This window comes from Macaca fascicularis, chromosome 16 (assembly GCF_037993035.2).
Source record: "Macaca fascicularis isolate 582-1 chromosome 16, T2T-MFA8v1.1".
In the NCBI taxonomy this organism is placed as follows: Eukaryota; Metazoa; Chordata; class Mammalia; order Primates; family Cercopithecidae; genus Macaca; species Macaca fascicularis.
In genome coordinates, this window is record NC_088390.1 from 35,504,895 (window position 1) to 35,524,264 (window position 19,370).

At 37.1% G+C, this 19,370-nt stretch overlaps 1 protein-coding gene across 4 annotated transcripts in view; it reads left to right on the plus strand.

Moving 5' to 3' along the window:
• EFCAB5 (EF-hand calcium binding domain 5) overlaps window positions 1-19,370 on the plus strand; it is a 184,526-nt gene that overhangs the window by 66,352 nt on the left and 98,804 nt on the right. For all 4 annotated transcript variants that reach the window (XM_015438107.4, XM_074018922.1, XM_074018923.1 and 1 more), the window contains 2 exons: window positions 3,134-3,182; window positions 7,035-7,105. In XM_015438107.4, the coding sequence (XP_015293593.2) occupies window positions 3,134-3,182; window positions 7,035-7,105 (120 nt within the window). The remainder of the gene's footprint in view (window positions 1-3,133; window positions 3,183-7,034; window positions 7,106-19,370) is intronic.

A 19,370-nucleotide genomic window follows, 5' to 3' on the forward strand; every position in this document is an offset into this window, starting at 1 on the left:
TGGCATACGCCTATAGTCCCAGCTACTTGGGGGCTGAGGCAGGAGATAACTTGAGTCCTGAAGTTTGAGCCTGCAGTGAGCTATGATGGTGCCACTGCACTCCAGCCTGGGTAACAGAGACCCTGTCTAAAGAAAGAGACAGAGAGAGAGAGAGAGAGAGAGAGAGAGAAAGAAAGAGAGAGAAAGAGAAAGAAAGAAAGAGAGAAAGAGAGAGAGAGAGACAGAGAAAGGAAAGGAAGGAAGGAAGGAAGGAAGGAAGAGAGAGAGAAAGAAAGAAAGAAAGAGAAAGAAAGAGAGAAAAACTTCTGGAGATTTGTGACTATGTTTACACATATATACATACACTTAAGAATGGTTAAGTTGGTAAATTTTATGTTATGTGTTTTTTACCACACATAAACTAAACTAAACACACTCTTAACCTATGATCCAGCAATTGCTCTCCTTAGTATTTACCCAAATAAATTGAAAACTTATATGTACACAGAAACCTGCACGCAGATGTTTATAGTAGCCGTATTCATAATATCCAAAACCAGAAAGCAACTAAGAAACCCTTTACTGGAGGAATAGATAATAATGTGGTGCATCTATACAGTGGAATATTATTCAGTCCTAAAAAGAAATGATCTATCAAGCCGTGAAAAAGCAAGGAGAAACCATCAATGCGTATTACTAAGTAAAAGAAGCCAATCTGAAAAGGCTACATGCCGTATGATCCTAACTATTTGAAATTCTAGAAAAGACACAATCAGAAAGATAGTAAAAAGATCAGTGGTTGCCAGGAATGAGGGGAGGGAGGGATTTTTAGCGGAGTGAAATAATTCTGTATAATGCTATAATGGTGGATATATGTGATTATACTTTGTCAAAGCCCATACCAAGAGAGACCCCTATTATAAACTATGGACTTTGGGCGATAATGACATGTCAATGTAGCTTTATTGACTGTAATAAATGTGCCACTCTGGTGCAGGATATTAATAATAGTACATAGCTGTGTATGTGTATAGTATATGTGTGTGAGCTCTTTGTACTTTCCGCTCAATTTTGCTGTGCACTTAAAACTTCTCTAAAATATAAAATGTTTTTAAAAATGGACCAAGAAGAACTCGGAAATTTCATTTTTAGTAATTGAAGAACGAGAAAGTATAGAGGATTCTTCGGATGGCCAAAGTGCTTGCCAAAAGTGCCTTAGCTCCATCGTGCCGTGTCTGAGAGTTGCTAGAAATATCCCCTGGAGGGGGCAAAATGGGGTCACTGTCAGCATCCCAGTCCTAATCACACAAAAGGTTGGGAATCATTGAGAATATATGTGTAAAATAACTTTATATACCCTTCAGTATTCTAAGAGGAGACTTCAAAAAGTGTGTGGAAAAATTGAATTAAAAGATAATAAAAAATATAAACTTTATATCTCAACATAAGCTCCATCGGGCTGGGCGCCATGGCTCAGGCCTGTAAACCCAGCACTTTGGGAGGCTGAGGCAGGAGGATCGCTTGTGCCCATGAGCGCGAGACCAGCCTGGCCAACATGGTGAAACCCTGTCTCAAATATTAGCTTGGTGCAGAAGTAATTGTGGTTTTTGCCATTACTTTTTAAATGGCAAATAAATAAATAAAAAGAGGCCCCATCAAGTTTAAAGCACTTGTAAGTGATGATACCAGCCATTTAGTCCATCCCTAAAGAGCTGAGGGTTCTCAGAATTTAATCATTTCAATGCAGTCTTTTTTTCATTATTAACTGATGAAAAATAGGTGTCCTTTAATGATTTTTTTTTTAAGATTAGAAAATAAAAAATCAGAAGGAGCTAAATCAGGACTATAAGGTGGATGCCTAATGATTTCTCATTGAAACTCTCACAACATTGTTCTTGTTTTGTTAGTGGAGATGGGTGTTGCTATTTTGTCCAGGCTGGCACAAACTCACAGTTCTTCTACCTTAGCCTCCTGAGTAGCTGGGACTACAGGTGTGTGCCACTGTGCCCAGCTTGCCCTTGTTTGATGAGAAGAATGAGCAAGAGCATTGTTATGGTGGAGAAGGACTCTCTGGTGAAGCTTACCCAGACATTTTTTTTGCTAAAGCTTTAGCTAGCCTTTCTCAGAACACTCTCATAGTAAACAGATGTTATTGTTCTTTGGTCTTCCAGAAAGTTAATTAGCAAAATGCCTTGAGCATCCCCAAAACTATTGCCATGACTTTTGCTCTTGATCAGTCTGCTTTTGCTTTGACAGGACCTCTTCCACCTCTTGGTAACCAGCCATTGCTTTGATTGTGCTTTGTCTTCAGGATCATACTGGTAAAGCCATGTTTCATCTCCTGTTACAATTCTTGGAAGAAATGCTTCAGGATCTTCATCCCACTTGTTTAAAATTTCCATTTGAAGCTCTGCTCTTGTCTGCATCTGGTGTGGGTGCAATGGTTTTGGCACCCACTGACTGGAAATTCTTTCAACTTTAATTTTTCAGTCAGAATTGTGTAAGCAGAGCCAATTGAGATGTCTATGTGTTGGCTATTGCTCCTGCTGTTAACTTTTAGTCCTCTTCAATAAGGTCATGAGCAAGATGATTTTTTTTTCTTGCAAATTGGTGTGGATAGTCTGCGCTATGGGCTTTATCTTCAACATCATTTCATCCTTTCTTAAAATGAACTATCCATTTGTAAACTGCTGATTTCTTTGGAGCATCGTCCCCATAAACACTTCATAAAACACCAGTGATTTCAGCATTTTTCCCGCCAAGCTTCACCATAAATTTAATGTTTTTGCTTCAATTTTAGCAGAATTCATGTTGCTCTGATAGGGGCTCTTTTCGAACTGATGTCTTATCCTTTTTAGTTCTTCAAGCTAGATCTTGTTCAGACATAACAAGTTTCAACAAATTTATTTTGGTGCAAAAAAAAAAATTGAAATCCATGCATATTTTTTTCATAATACACATTTTCCATGAACTTTTTGAAGACCCCCTTGTAGAAAGTACATGTGACTTACTACTATTTCTGTCCTTGGGTTGGAAAGATCACCCAATACTAAAATAGAAAGACTATAGATGGTTTTTAGTCTAAAATAACAAATATGTGGTAACTGAGGAGTGGCATATGGTTTCTTTCTTTTTTTCCTCTTTTGATTTGCAGATTCAGAATGTTCTTCATGAATTCTTTCAAAATCCAGATTTCAAGCTAGGTAAGTCTGCCTATTACTCTGATATTTTTATTTTTATTTCTTTTTTGGGTGGGGGACACTGAATTCAGATGAAGAGTCAACATGAGACAGATGTAATTCAAAGCTCTTGCAGGTGCAATTAGCCTCTTCCATGCTGTCCAGATAGAGAATGTATAAAAGAAGAAACGCAATCTGTGATTCTCAGCCCTTTTAGTCTGGTGTCCATTTTATTACCAGTACTCTGCAATACTCTTTTATTATCCTATGACATTCCTAGAAAATATTCCTTACATACACAGAATTGTAAAAGAAAGATAAGATGTCATACTGTGATATAAAGGAGAAATATAAGGAAAGGCATAAGAAAATTGTATGCACTGGTTGCAGTGGCTCATGCTAAGATTTACCAGAGTTGAACATTGCCTCTGTAAACTCCTTAGTTTGAATTTCCTTGACTCTACCCACTCATATCCTACACCTTACCTATAACCCTCCTGGAGTCATTCTCTGTTTCTCAAATGTTGTTTCTTGAGTTCCCTTTCCATGTTACATAAATTTCCCTGGATAATCTCATCCAGTTCTGTTACTATATATACTAGGCTTAAGACTTCTTCAGAGGCCAGGCATAGAGGCTCATGCCTGTAATCCCATCACTGTGGGAGGCCAAGGTGGGCGGATCATTTGAGGTCAGGAGTTTGAGACCAGCCTGGCCAACATAGTGAAAGCCTGTCTCTACTAAAATACAAAAATTAGCCGGGTATGGTGGCGGGCGTCTGTAATCTCAGCTACTCGAGAGGCTGAGGCAGGAGAATCACTTGAACGCAGGAGGTGGAGGTTGCAGTGAGCCGAGATCATGCCACTGCACTGCAGTCTGGGTGACAGAGCGAGACTCCTTCTAAAAAAAAATAAAAGAAAAGAAAGAAAATTATATGCACTGTGTTTCAATATATAAATGCTTTGTTATAACTTCACTATAAGACATGATAATCAGACATTTCTACCTACTTATAATGTACCTTTAGATATAAGAAAAGTAAAATTATATACGGTTGACCATTTTATTTGTATTTGACATTTTGGAATAGGGCAAAATGAATATATATACATAGAATTCCCAGAAATGCAGACTGATACAAGTGTGTTGTATTACAATTCAGATACAATTTATGTTACTCCCTATTACACAATTTCTGAAACCGCAAACAACTCTAGGTAAAGTTCCAGAATTAAACAAAGTATATAATTCTCCCTCAAATTTTCATAGAAGTTACATTTTTGGAAAATTCCACAGCAAAATTATATTCTGCATTCATATGTAAAATAGAACTGGGTTCTAGGTTCAAAATTATTATAAGCAGGTTTTTCATCTACTTGAATGTCCTGCAGGAGGGGGAAAGTCTTTATTGTGCAGAAATTACAGGAGTTCTGCCTCTGCTCCTATTCCTCATCATTGTGGCAATAAAAACTCACCCAAAAATTTCCACCATGCTGCCTGGGAGGAAGGGAGGACAGCACCACCCCTATGGAGATTCACAGATTTTGATGCTTTTGTTTTCAGAAAGATTTCCCTATATGAAATTAGGTGGAAAAAAAAACAAAAAAAAAAAACAAAAAAAAAACCCTCACTTGTCCCATAGAAACTAGAGTTTGGGTCCTGAGATGTACATAATTTATATCCAATAGATTTTTTTCCCAATTGATTATTTGACTACTTTTGTTACATTGACAACAATACATTGTCTGAAGTCTGCTGTCACTTTTAAAAATAAAATATGCTTCCCATCTTCCTGATCACTGATCTCCAAGCATGATTTGGGCCTTACTGACAACCTTTTCTCCTTCTACCTGTTCTCACATTTTCCAAAAAACATAATTCTTCAGTCAGCTCATCCTTTACTCTTGTTTCAAAAAATCATTGAAATAACTTCATTTATTTTCAAATGAGGGTACAGAAGGAGTGAGTTAAGAGAACTCAATGTGGGATCCTGATAAAATTACAGAAATTCCAGAGCATTCCAATTGACAGTGATTGTTTCTTCTCTCACCTCCTATACTACAGTATTTATTTTCTCTACTATTCATTTGGTCAATAGTCATTGAGCCCTCACTTAGTTCCAGATACTGTAATGAGTTAGAGAATGCAAAGAGGACTGACAAGACATGTTTCCTGCCCTTAAGTTGCTCAAACTCCAGTCAGAGACAGACATATATACTTAATAGCAATTGTTACTGCTAGAAACCAGTCTGGTTTGCATAATCATCTGGAGCTTGGGGGAAGGTCTGGGATGGAAATGTCAGCTTCTAATGCATAAGCTCATATGAAAATGTATATAGTCCTCCTATGGCCATAATAACTGATATCTCATAATTAGCACTTACCAAATTCAAGAGTGATTGAAAAATCTTTTCTATGCCCTTGTGCCAACCCATGATAGGCAGGAAGAATTACTATTAGAAGTAGGAGAGGAAGCCAGTGTATAGTTCTTTCATCATAAGCTTTCACACAATTTATGAATTTTTCTCTTAGTATGGTCAATAATGATTACATAAGTTGTTGTATCAAATGAAGGTTTAAAAATCTGTATTTGAACTAACTGTCACATTCTTCATTTTGATCACTCTAATTTATGAAACTCTTCTCTTGTTTTTTTGTGATATCATTCTCTTGATTTCTTTCTTCTATTTTTGATCACCTTTTAGTGTTTTTGTTTCTTGACTCTTCTTTTGCTTGCACCTTAACTTTTGTTTTCCAGAGTTTCCTTTTAGGCTTTCTTATCACTATACACACTATACACATTCTCTGGGTTTTCTTATTCAAGTCCATGGCTGCAGCTGATGACTCCCAATCTATATACACATTGCAAACTTTCCCTGAGCCCCAGGTCCTATTTGAAAAAAAGCTACTATGAGTGGTAAATGAAAAAGCAAGTTGCACATCAAAATGATCATATTTATAAACAGAAAGACAAAAGGTACACGTGCGCATATATATGCATTTATATACATACAGAAATGCATAGAAAGGTTGCTGGAAGGATGATAAACTGCTGACAGTGGTTACATCTGGGGCAGAGAGGAGTGAGAGTGCTGATGGGAGGTAGCCAAAAAGGAAGATATTCATGTTTTGTTGCTTATATTTTTGTATTATTTGAATTAGAACATTTTTATGCATTATTTAATTTAAGAAACATTAAAGACAAAATAAAGTTTTTAAAAAGAAAGCGGCCGGGCGTGGTGGCTCAAGCCTGTAATCCCAGCACTTTGGGAGGCCGAGACGGGCGGATCACGAGGTCAGGAGATCGAGACCATCCTGGCTAACACGGTGAAACCCCGTCTCTACTAAAAAATACAAAAAACTAGCCGGGCGAAGTGGCGGGCGCCTGTAGTCCCAGCTACTTGGGAGGCTGAGGCAGGAGAATGGCACGAACCTGGGAGGCGGAGCTTGCAGTGAGCTGAGATCTGGCCACTGCACTCCAGCCTGGGAGACAGAGCATGACTCCGTCTCAAAAAAAAAAAAAAAAAAAAAGAAAGCTTGCAGAAGTGTTTTGTTTTAGGTCCTGCTAGTGTAAACCAACACAGATGTTTTTATAGCCTTTTATACTATTGATGTGCATATTTATTTCTGCTTTATATCAATCTAGATATTAAAAATATAGACTTTTAAAAAATATTTGGTTTGCTTGTTAAGCCAGGAAAAGTAAAAATTTTGTAGTATTTGGTATGTTACCCAGCTATATGTAGTTCACTTTATTGTAGTTATGGATAGACATTAGCTAATACATAATTTTATGCTCTTTTAAAGCACTATAGTATAAATATCAAATATATATTACAACCAAACTAACTAGCAAATAATCTTCATTTCATAAATAGGATCACACTGCGAACAATTGGATATTACTGACTCAACAGAACCAAGATTGAACAAAATGGAATTTACAGAAGTAAGAAGTTACATTATTTAATATTTGAATTGAATTATTTTGCCAGTTTCAATTTTCTGTTGGTGGCTGTCACACATCATTAAATTAGTATTAAATGAACACACAAAACTTATTTTATACATTCTAAAATATGTACTTTAAAATATTTCAACTCCTCTGAAATGAGGTTATATTTTACAGTTTCTTTCAATCAGTATCACGCATGATGTGAGAGTATAAAATACTACCACTGACGTCTTCTGGTAAGATCAAGAAAAACCAGCATCTTATATTCAGTGAAATCTGCTTATTCAAACAATAATGAGATCTAAAACTTACAAAAACTTTCCTATGGGCCAGGCATCATACATGAACTTGGTGAACCCTCTCAGTAACCCTTTCCTCCACTTTTACAGATGAAGACACCAAGATGTAGGAAGGTTAAATAACTTGCACACTGTTTCACAATTAGTAAAACCGGGGAAATTTGTATTCAGTCAGTTTTGTTTCAAAGTCTACATAATATTGCATATGAAAAAGTATGATTCTATTGTAATGGAATAAGTGAAATAAGCAATTTAATGGTACCAGAGTCCTAAGTCTTCCACAGCTTACTTGTATATTTTTTCATGTTTCTCCATTTCCCCTTGTTTTTCTCTGATGAGTTCCAGAGTCAAGGTAACTTTGTTTCTCTTTTCATATACCTTTGCATGACTGAAGGTGAAGATTATGCACTATATACAGTTTCAAAGTTCTATATGAGGTATCTCTGGAATTCTTTTTTTTTTTTTTTTTTTTTTTTGAGACGGAGTCTCGCTGTGTCGCCCAGGCTGGAGTGCAGTGGCCGGATCTCAGCTCACTGCAAGCTCTGCCTCCCGGGTTTTTATGCCATTCTCCTGCCTCAGCCTCCCGAGTAGCCGGGACTACAGGCGCCCGCCACCTCGCCCGGCTAGTTTTTTGTATTTTTTAGTAGAGACGGGGTTTCACCGTGTTAGCCAGGATGGTCTCGAACTCCTGACCTCGTGATCCACCCGTCTCGGCCTCCCAAAGTGCTGGGATTACAGGCTTGAGCCACCGCGCCCGGCCTGGAATTCTTTTTTAAATGACTATTGTATAGATAAGAATTTGGCAAATTCTACCTGAGTTATGTTCTAACTGTGTTTTCTTAGATTCTGTGTTTGTCTATTTGTCATCCATTACTCACAAGGCCAAACTAATGGCCAGAGTTGTTTATATCTCCCCTGTGATCCAGAACCCATACTATGAACCACCTCCTTACTAATTCTCACACACTGAGCTAATATTTCTCCTGCTCTAAGTCAACCCAGGACCAGGTACCAGACAACCAGAGATAGCCCTTGTGCCTCAGAGTCTGCCAGAATTATTCAAACCAGCCAATCCTCAACTGTTTAGCCTGTTGTGGCTTGCATTTCTGGAAACTCCAGTAAGGATTCTGGCTTAGGCTGTCCCTTTGCTCCTTTCTGTTCTGCCTCTTGACCCAAACCTGGTGCTTTCCCTGTGGTCCTGCATGGTGTGGCATGCTTCCTTCACTTGGAAGTCTTAAGTAATAAAAATCTTCTTTCAGTGGCATTAGCCTCTCCATGTCATCGTTCATTTACCTCCATGAATTAAAATTCCACAGATACAAATGAGACAAGCTACTGGAAGAAAAATACACAGAGTAACAAATGATGGTATTAAAATCGTTCATGAAAAGTCAAAGCTTTATCTCTTTAATACAGAAATAACATAACTTACATTTCTTTGCAAGGGACTGCCTATTTGCAAGGGACGTGCCTATTTGTCTTATATTAGTTTCCCTAAAAGTGGGCAAGTTAGAACATTTTCCTATTTTTTTCATTATAAAAGTAGGCCGGATGCGGTGGCTTATGCCAATGACTAGGGAGGCTGAGGCAAGAGGATTGCTTATGACCAGGAGTTTGGGACCAACCTAGGCAACACAGTGAGACCCTCATGTCTAAAAAAAATTATAAAATATATTAATCTTATGATATGTGAATTATATCTCCATAAAAGGTAATATAGGTTCATTATAGAAATTTAAAGACATAAAAGTGTAAAGAAGTAAAAAATTTTAAATCCACAATTTACCACCAATAAAAGCCACTGCTAACACTACATTTTTTTGTATAATAATAATAGCTAACACTTTTTACCCCTTTTTATGTGCCATATTGTGTACTGAGGTTATTACATGCACTTTCTTGTGTAATCGTTACAACTGAGTTATTATTATCTTCATTTTGCAAATGAGACCTAAAAAGATTGAACACCTTCCTTGAGATCACACAGCATGTAAGTGACAGAGCTGGACCAGACCCAGGTCAGCCTGACTTCAAAGCTCATCGTGGTCTTGACCCTTGTGCTTTACAGTGTCTGTTATATTCATAGTGAGACATGTAAGGTTTCAGTTTTAATTTTGTGGGTTTTCCATATAGATTTTTGGTTATGCCTAATATATTGTATATCCTACTTTTTTCACTTAATATCATCTCTTGATCATTTCTCTATGTCAATAAATATTCTTTAAAACATGCTTAAAAATTTTTTTATTTTGAAATAATTATAGATTTACAATAAGTTGCAAAGATAGTACAGAGAGGTCCCATATACCCTTCATCCAGTTTCCCCAAAGGTTATATTTTCCATGACTTTAGTATAATATCAAAACCAGGAAATTAATGTTGATATAATGTGTGTGTATAGTGTTATGTTACTTTAGCACATATAGATTTCTGTTACCATCACCAAAATTAAGATACAAAACTATTTCAGTACCACAAAGGTCTACTGGGGTCTACTGGTAATGACATTTTGGCAGTTCAGGGGAAATGTAGAAACCTTACCTTCCTTTAAGTCATTTTGCACTTTGCCACTTATAACATCATTGCCTTAAATATTTCTCATATATACATCACGTCAGGCACTGTTACACTTTGCTTCAACTGTTAAACATCATTTAAAAAACTCAAGATGAGAAGAAAACTCTGTTGTATTTACCTGTGTTTTTTGCTTTTTTCATTGTTCTTCCTTCCCGATGTTTCAAGATTCCTTCTTTTATGCATTCTATTTAGAGAATTTCCTCTAGCCATTCTTTTAGAGCAGATCTACAGATGAGACAAATTCTAGTAGTTTTACATTGTCTAAGAATCCCTTTATTTTTCCTTTATTCCTGAATGATAATTTCACTGGATATAGAATTCTTGATTGAAAGTTCTTTTATTTTAGCCCTTGAAAATGTTCTATCATTTCCTTCTGATCTCCATAGATGAAAAATCTACTTCATTCAAATTAGTTTTCCTCAATAGGTAAAGTATTATTTTTCTCTTGTGGTTTGTATTTAGTGTTCTGAACTCTGAAGACATGAATGTTAGATCTTTTATTGTAATCCCACATGTTGCTGAGACTCTGAGATTCTGTTATTTCTTTTTTCCTCTTTTTTTTTTTTTTTTTTTGTCTGTTTTTCCCTCTGTTGTTCAGACTGGGTAAATTCTACTGTTCTGTCTTCAAGTCCATTGATTCCTTTCTCTGTCTTCACGTTGATGCTAAGCCCATACCTTGAGCTTTTTATTTCAGTAGTTTTTATTGTTGTTGTTGTTCTTCTTTTTGGGACAGGGTCTTGCTCTGTTACCCAGGCTGGAGTGCAGTGGCATGATCACGGCTCACTGCAGCTTCAACCTCCCAGGCCCAAGCCATCCTCCCACTTTAGCCTCCCAAGTAGCTGGGACCACAGTCATGCACCACCATATCAGGCTAAATTTTATTTCTGTAGAAACAGGGTCTCCCTATGTTGCCCAGGCTAGTCTCAAACTCCTGAGCTCAAGAGATCCTCTCACTTCAGCCTCCCAAAGTGCTGGGATTACAGGCGTGAGACACTGTGCCCAGCCTTGTTGTTGTTTTTTTAAGAAATGTGGTTTTGGGGAGGGGAGAAAAAGAAAAAAAAAAAAAAAAGAGATGTGATTCTCCCACCTCAGCCTCCTGAGTTGTATTTTTCAAAATTTTCATTTTTTCTTAATGTCTTTTATTTCTTTGCTGAGACTTTTAAGTTTTTAATTTATTTTAAGCATGTTCATAATTGCTTGTTGAATTATTTTTATAGTGGCTGCTTTAAAATCCTTCTCAGATAATTCCAACAGCTGCGTCATCTCAGTGTTGGCATCTGCTGATTAAATTTTCTCATTCAAGTTGAGATTTTCCTAATTCCTCATACAATATGTGATCTTTTATTTTGTCTTAGACATTTTGGTTATAATGCTATTGATGCAGGACTTTTTGCTCCTTAGTTCAGCTAAAATCTAGGTTCTTGTCTCACAACCAGGGAAATGAGGCACCCAGACACATTGAAGGGTGAAGATGGATTTATTAGGCGAAAAGAAAGCTCTCCACAAAGAAAAAGAGGGTCCATCCAACAGGTTATCACCTCACAGACTGAATACCAGGTCACCACATGGGAGCCAAAGAGGCCTGGCTTCTCCTCTTGCATAAGGCCTGAATTCTTGGTGGCTCTGCCCCAGTCTCCCGATGCATATATGGGCCCCCAATCTGTTGCAGGCATGCCCAGGCAAGACCCTGTGCAAGGTTTCCTTAGCTCATCCTGCATCTATCACTATGAGACTTGGGATCTTACTTCCATCTTCTTTTAAAAAGCTTCCTCTGATACCATGCTGGTGGAAGAAGGGGAGGGCCACCTCTCTACTGCCAGGTGGGCATAAAGATCCAAGTTCCCCATTCAATCTCCATTGCAATTTCAGAGGCAGGGGCAAGGTGCCTTGTTATTGCTCAGTGGAGGCGAAAGTTTTTGATTTCTCCAAACGTTACATAACAATTTAGTTTTAGTTTAGTGTTGTGAAACCTCAGCCTGAGTTTCGTCTGGTCTGTTGGGCCTGGTTCAGGAGCTTAGTCCGAAACAACTGCCTTCTATAATTTTTATTCAATAACCCTCACCAGATACTAACTCTGTGGGCACTTTTTTTTTTTTTGAGATGGAGTCTTGCTCTGTCACCCAGGCTGGAGTGCAGTGGTGCGATCTTGGCTCACTGCAACCTCCACCTCCCAGGTTCAAGTGATTCTCTTGCCTCAGCCTCCTGAGTAGCTGGGATTAGAGGAGTGTGCCACCACTCCTGGCTAATTTTTTTTTTTTTGTATTTTTAGTAGAGACAAGGTTTCACCATGTTGGTCAGGGTGGTATTGAACTCCTGACCTCATGATCTGCCCGCCTCGGCCTCACAAAGTGCTGGGATTACAGGCGTGAGCCACTGTGCTTGGCCTTTGTGGGCACCTTGATTTGGACTTTCCAACCTCCAGAGCTGTAAGAAAATAAATCTCTGTTGTTTAAGTCACCCAGTCTATGCTATTTTGTTATTGCCGCCTGAGCTAAGACACAGTTTCAGTGTTAGATTCCCAGAAATGGCACAAATATGTCAAAGAATAAATATTTGAGGTTTTAGTATCTGTTTGTCAAATTGTATTCTTGGTTATACTGATTTATTCTCCTCAGCAATGCGTGATGGCTCTCAAGGCACCGTATTGTCAACAACAGTAGGTATTATTGAGTATGAGAAATCTCTGTGGTGAGGCCAAGTCAGGATTGCATGAGTCCAGGAGTTCAAGGTGGCAATGAGGTATAATCAAGCCACTACACTCCAGCCTGGATGACAAAGCAAGACCTTGTCTCAAAAAAATAAAAGTAATTTGGTGGCATTTTGTTTTTTAACTTATCTTTGCAATTTCTGGTGAGATTAAAAATTATGTAATTTAAAAATTTCTTCTTATGTAAATTATGCATTCAGATCCTTTGGCCATCTAACCTGATGTTTATTTTTTCTTATGGAGTTGTAAATGTTCATTATATATTAAAGGCATTATTATTTATGATCACAAATTGCATGTATTTGTAAACTACAGATATAATCCTAAGCCTTCCACTGATTGAACAGACCCCCTCTTAGCCAAGGGAACCCCAGGAAAACCTTAAAAACTGAATTTCCTGCCGTGACAGGAAGGGAGGTCAGGCATGCCTCTTTCTATCTCCTCCCCTTTGGAGTTTAGGCACTGTAACTGATCATCGTTAATGTTAAAATACCAATACTAAAACTGACAAAACAGACTCTTTTTGGCAATAAGATACTAAGTTATAAGCAAGACCTAAGGCCATGCCAGGTAAGGGTTAAGTCAAGGCTGTAGGCCATCAGTCTTGCCACATAGCAGACTTATCTTAACTTAAAACATTCCTTTCTGCTGACTCCAAGTTTTAGACAGAGCCTTACTCCTTTAAACAATTGCAAATTAAATAATCTCTGAATCCACCTATAACCTGTAACCCTCTGCTTCAAGGTATCCCATCTTTTGGGGCCTAACCAATGTATACCTTCCGTGTATTGACTTAGGTCTTTGCGTGTAAATTCTGCCTCCCTAAAGTATATAAAACCAAACTGTAATCTGACTGCCTTAGGACCACTTACTCAAGGCTTCTTGGGTTTGTGTTTTTCTCAGGCTGTGGTCACTTATATTATCTCAGAATAAACTTCTTTAAATTATTGTATAGAGTTTGGATTTTCTGTTAACATATTTTTCAACTTTTCTCAATTGTTTTAAAATTTTGGTGGTTTCTAATTTACAGAAAATTTTTAAAATTTTATGCAAACAAATTTATAGATTTTTTTTGGAGTCTTTTTATTGCTCGTATGCTTAGAAGGTTCTCTCCTTCCCAAATCAGTTAAATATTCACCTAGTTTTTTCTAGCTGTTTTTACTTTTTAAAATTAACTCGAAAATTGTTTTGATAAATAATAGAAGGTGAGAATCTAACTTAATTTTTTTTCCCTAAAATGGTTAGCAAAGCATATCACTATGTTTATTAAATAAACTTTCTCTTTATAAGTAGCTAATTTTCCAAATGAAAGTTTTTCTGCATTACTATGTTCCTTCTTTCCAATGGAAAATAAAAGTAGAACATTTTACAAAATTTGAATTACTGAGATTTTATCTTTATTTTTTTGAGACAGAGTCTCGCTCTGTCACCCAGGCTGGAGTGCATTGGCACAATTTCGGCTCACTGCAGCCTCAACCTCCTGGGCTCAGGTGATTCTCCCACATCAGCCTCTGGAGTAGGGGGGAATATAGGCGCATGCCACTTTGCCTGGCTAATTTTGTTATTTTTGTGGACATTAATCTCCCTATGTTGCCCAGGCTGGTCTCAAACTCCTGGATTCAAGTGATCCTTCCGCCTCTGCCTCCCAAAGTGCTGGGATTATAGGTGTGAGCCACTGCGCCCGACTGAATGAGAGATTTTTTAGCACCCATGTAAATTCGATTTTTACAGAAAGAAGAGTATAGCATGAATTTTTTCAAGAATGTGTATATTTTAATACACTACCTATTGTCCTGTTGATATAAGATAAATCAAAACCAGAAGGATGGAAAACAGTCTTTTTTGTTGTTGTTTTTGCTTTTAGCAAACTCGGCTGCAAATAGCATACACAATATTAGATAAAATTTTTTCAGTCATCCCAAGATTTATTAGGGGAAGAAATGGGTAAACAAGCAGTGGATAAATTAGAAGTGGTAAGAAAACCCTAGTTCCATGTGGTTTCTTCTTACTTTGTCTGCTGTTGATGAAGCTGTCAACCCTCCATTATCTTTTCGTATTTATTGGGAAAGGCAATTTAATCTGCCAGACTGAAATGAAAAGATAAATCATGGTATGACTTCTTATTCTTGTTCAGTTGGGAATAAATTTATTCCAGAGTCTTATTTTACTCATAAACTGCCCAAGTAACATCATTGGAATAAATTTTTTAAAATTATGCAAACTGCTATTAAGAGAATATTGTAAAAATGAACCCCTTGTTCTTCCCAATTTATAGAGACAGAGGTCTTCTCTGACCATGTCAGGTTAAAATGTAACTTTTCCTATCCTTCTGCATGGTTGGAGACTTCTAAACAAAGTCCAAACAATCATATTTCCATAATTCCAAGATGAATGGTTTGCCTGCTGCATCTCTGAAATCAAGGTGCATCATTTAGCCCAGAGTGGTGACTCATACCTGTAATCCCACAGTTTTGAAAGGCCAAGGCAGGAGGATCGCTTGAGCCTAGGAGTTCAAGACCAGCCTGGGCAACATAGTGGGACCCTGTCTGTACAAAAAATTAAAAACTTAGCCAGGCATGGTGGCTCACACCTGTAGTCCCAGCTACTCAGGAGGCTGAGGCCTAGGAGGATCGCTTGAGCCTGGGAAGTCAGGCTGCAGTGAACCATGATTGCACCACTGCACTCTGGGCAACAGAGTGAGACCCTGTCTCAAAACAAAAAAACCCAAAAACCTGTGTCATTTGATAAAATAGTATGTTTTCCTCTCTTCCCCAATCCCCAAAATCTATTAAGTCAACAGCCCATCTAATGATTGATGGGTTTTGCTAATCAAAAAACTAAAAGCTATACTGTATGCATTTTATAAGCTAAACATCTAATACAAAAGGACGAAAAAAGATGAAAATAAGAAAATTGTTAAAGGAATAGCAGACACATGAAATAAACAAGTAAACAAACAAAACAGCAGATTTCAAGGTTAAAAATCATTTAATGAGATCAAGACTATTTTTTATATTTGTAAATGTGAAAATTTTATATTTTAAGGCCAGGTGTGGTGGTTCATGCCTGTAATCCTAGCAATTTGAGACTCCGAGACAGGTAGACCTCTTGAGGTTAAGAGTTTGAGACCAGTCTGGCCAACATGGTGAACCCTGTCTCTACCAAAAATACAAAGATTAGCTGGGCATAGTGGCATGTGCCTGTAGTCCCAGCTACTCGGGAGGCTGAGGCAGGAGGATCGCTTGAACCCAGGAGGCAGAGGTTGCAGCGAGCCGAGATCATGCCACTGCACTCCAGCCTGGGTGACAGAGCAAGAATCCATCTCAAAAAAAAAAATTTTTTTTATTTTAAAATTTAAAATTAATGAAGTTAATAGGACTCTCTTAAGCTTTATGAGTTTATAGCACATTGTAATAGAATATATAAAAATATATTAGAAATAAAAGGTGAACAAAAAATGCACAATAATTGTGTAGATTTTTAAACTTTTTTTGGTAGCAGCTTTATTCAGATATAATTTACAAAGTGCATTTATTTCCTATGGCTGCTGTAGCAAATTACCACAAACTTGGTTGCTGAAAACATCAGACATTTATTTTCTCACAGCTCTGCAGACCAGAAGTCCAAGATCAGTATCAGGCCAAAATGAAGGTGTTGACAGTGCTGCACTACTCTCAGGAGGGTCTGTGGAAGAATTTGTTCCTTGGCTCTTCCAGCTTCTGGGGGCTGTTGGCATTCCTTTACTTGTGGCTGCATCACCAGTCTCTGTCTTTGTGGTCACATTGCCTTTTCTTCTCCTGTCTGAGAAATCACCCTCTTAAAAGGATATATGTGATTGCATTTTAGGGTCTACCTAGATAATTTAGGATAATCTCCCCATCTCAAAATCCTTAATCACATCTGCAAAAACTCTTTTCCTGTATAAGGTAGCATTTACAGATCCAGGAATTAGGACCTTACATCTTTGAGAGCCATCATCCAACCTACTATACCTACCTTATACCCATTTAAAGTGTACAGTTGAATGTTAGTATATTTGCAGAGGAGTACAGCCATTAAAACAATCAATTTTAGAACATTTTCACCCCCAAAAGAAACTCTATACCCATTAGCAGTCACTCCCCATTTCCTTTCAAACCTCCAGCCCTAGGCAGCCACAAATCTACTTTCTGTCTCCATAGCCTTGTCTATTCTGGACATTTGATATATATGGAATATATAATATGTGGTCTTTTGTTTTTGGCTTCTTGTACTTGTCATAATGTTTTCAAGGTTACTCCATGTTGTAGCATGTATCAGTACTTCTTTTTATTGCCAAATAATATTCCTTTTTATGAACATACCACCTTTTATTTATCCACTCATCAGTTGGTGGACATTTGGGTTGTTTTCACTTTTTGGCTACTGTAAATAATACTACTGTGAACATTTGTGCCTAAGTTTTTACATGAATATGTGTTTTCTGTTCTCTTGGGAGTGGAATTGCTGGGTCATGTGATAAACTTTATGTTTAACCTTTTGAGGAACTGCCAGACTGTTTTCTACAGCGGTTGCACATTTTACATTCCCACCAGCAGTTTACAAGGGTTGCAATTGTTTCACATCTTTGCCAACACTTACTCTCTGTTTAGGTTTGTTTTGATTTTTATTATAGCCATCTTTGTGGGCATGAAGTGGTAGCACACTGTGCTTTTGAAATGCATTTCCCTGACAGCTAAAAATGATGCTGAGCACCTTTTTGTGTTCTTATTGGTCATTTCTTTTTCTCTCTCTCTTTTTTTTTTTTTTTTGGTGACAGAGTCTCACTCTGTTGCCCAGGATGGAGTGCAGTTGTGCAATCGGCTCACGGCAACCTCTGCCTCGCAGGTTCAAGCAATTCTCCTGCCTCAGCTTTCTGAGTAGCTGGGATTATAGGCACCTGCCACCACGCCCGGCTAATTTTTGTGTTTTTAGTAGAGACAGGGTTTTACCATGCTGGCCAGGCTGGTCTCGAATTCCCAACTTATTGGTCATTTCTGTATCTGCTTTGGAAAAAAATGTTTATTCAGATCCCATTTTAAAATTGGGTTGTCTTTTTATTATTGGATCATAAGTGTTCTTTATATATTCAATCCTTTGTCAAATATATGATTTATAAATATTTTTTCCCATTCTGTGGGTTCCTTTTTAACTTTCTTGATGGTGTTATCTGAAGCACAAAAGTTTTAAATTTTTATGAAGCCAAATTTGTCTATTTTTTTCTTTTGTTGATTTTGTTTTTGATGTCATATCAAAAAACCATTGCCTAATTCAAAGTCATATATTCCTATGTTTTCTTCTGAGAGTTGTATAGTTTTACCTTTTATGTTTATGTCTATTTAAGTCTTTGATCCACTTTGAGTTAATTTTCGTCTATGGTGTGAGGTAGTAAAACTTTTAACAAGTCTTTGATAAATTGAAGAGGTAAGAAACAAATAAGAATATAAATAACCTATTAATATCAATAACTCATTATATAAGTATATATTGAACTTTAATCCTTACAGTGACCCTCTTCCAGTTTTCTTAAAATTTTGGTCAAAATCCATCAAAAATAGGCCACCAAGAATGCCTTATAAGTTCCAAAAGGTAGAAATATGACATGTTATATTATTTTATTATGATGTAATACAGTTGGAAAACAATAAACTTAAAAATTAAGTCCAACCATTTGAAAATATTTAAAAAACTCTCCTTAATAACTTTTGAATCAAAATCTTATATCTAATTTTATGGAATGCTACTAAATGTGTACTCAGTTGAGAAATTATAGTCTTAAAACTTTTAAATGAGATATGATGAGGAATTTTTGAAACACAGATAAATACAAAAAAATAGAATAATGGCCAGGCACAGTGGCTCATATCTATAATACCAGCACTTTGGGAGGCCTAGGTGGGAGGATCTCTTGAACCCCAGGAGTTTGAGACCAGCCTGGGAAACATAGGAAGACCTGTCTCTACAAAAAATTTAAAAATCAGCCTGGCACAATGGCACGCACCTTTAGTCCCAGCTACTCAGGAGGTTGAGGCGGGAGTATCGCTTGTGCCCGGGAGGTTGCAGCTATAGTGAGCTGTGATCACCCCACTGCACTCCAGCCTGGGTGACAGAGTGAGAACTTGTCTCAAAAAAAGAGAAAAATAATAACTTACCAAAAAACCAACCAAACAAAAAACACACACAAAAAAGAATAACGATATGCATATTACCATCACTCAGAATTAAATCTTGTTACCTTGGCATATTTTTCTAAGGAAAATTATTCAATTTTGTAAAAATTATACAGGACCATTAAAAATAATCCAAACAACACATAGAAGTACAAAGACAAGAATTTTTAAATCATCGTAAATTTCTTAGGTAAACATCAAAACAGGTTTATATGCTATGCCACTACAGATAGATGGGTACATAGCAAGTAGATACCATAAGTAGTTACAAGCATTTGATTACTTAGAAATAAAAATATAATTGTACTTGACTCCAACAGAGGAAAAAGACACTAAAGTGAAAATAAGGGAATTGCTGAAATTAAACATACCTTCACAAAATTTATTCTAAAGACATTCTAAGAAATAACTATACATACTTGTATATCTCTATCTCTATAGAGATATATATCACAAGAGTGCAGTCATTTTTTAAAACCACATATTTT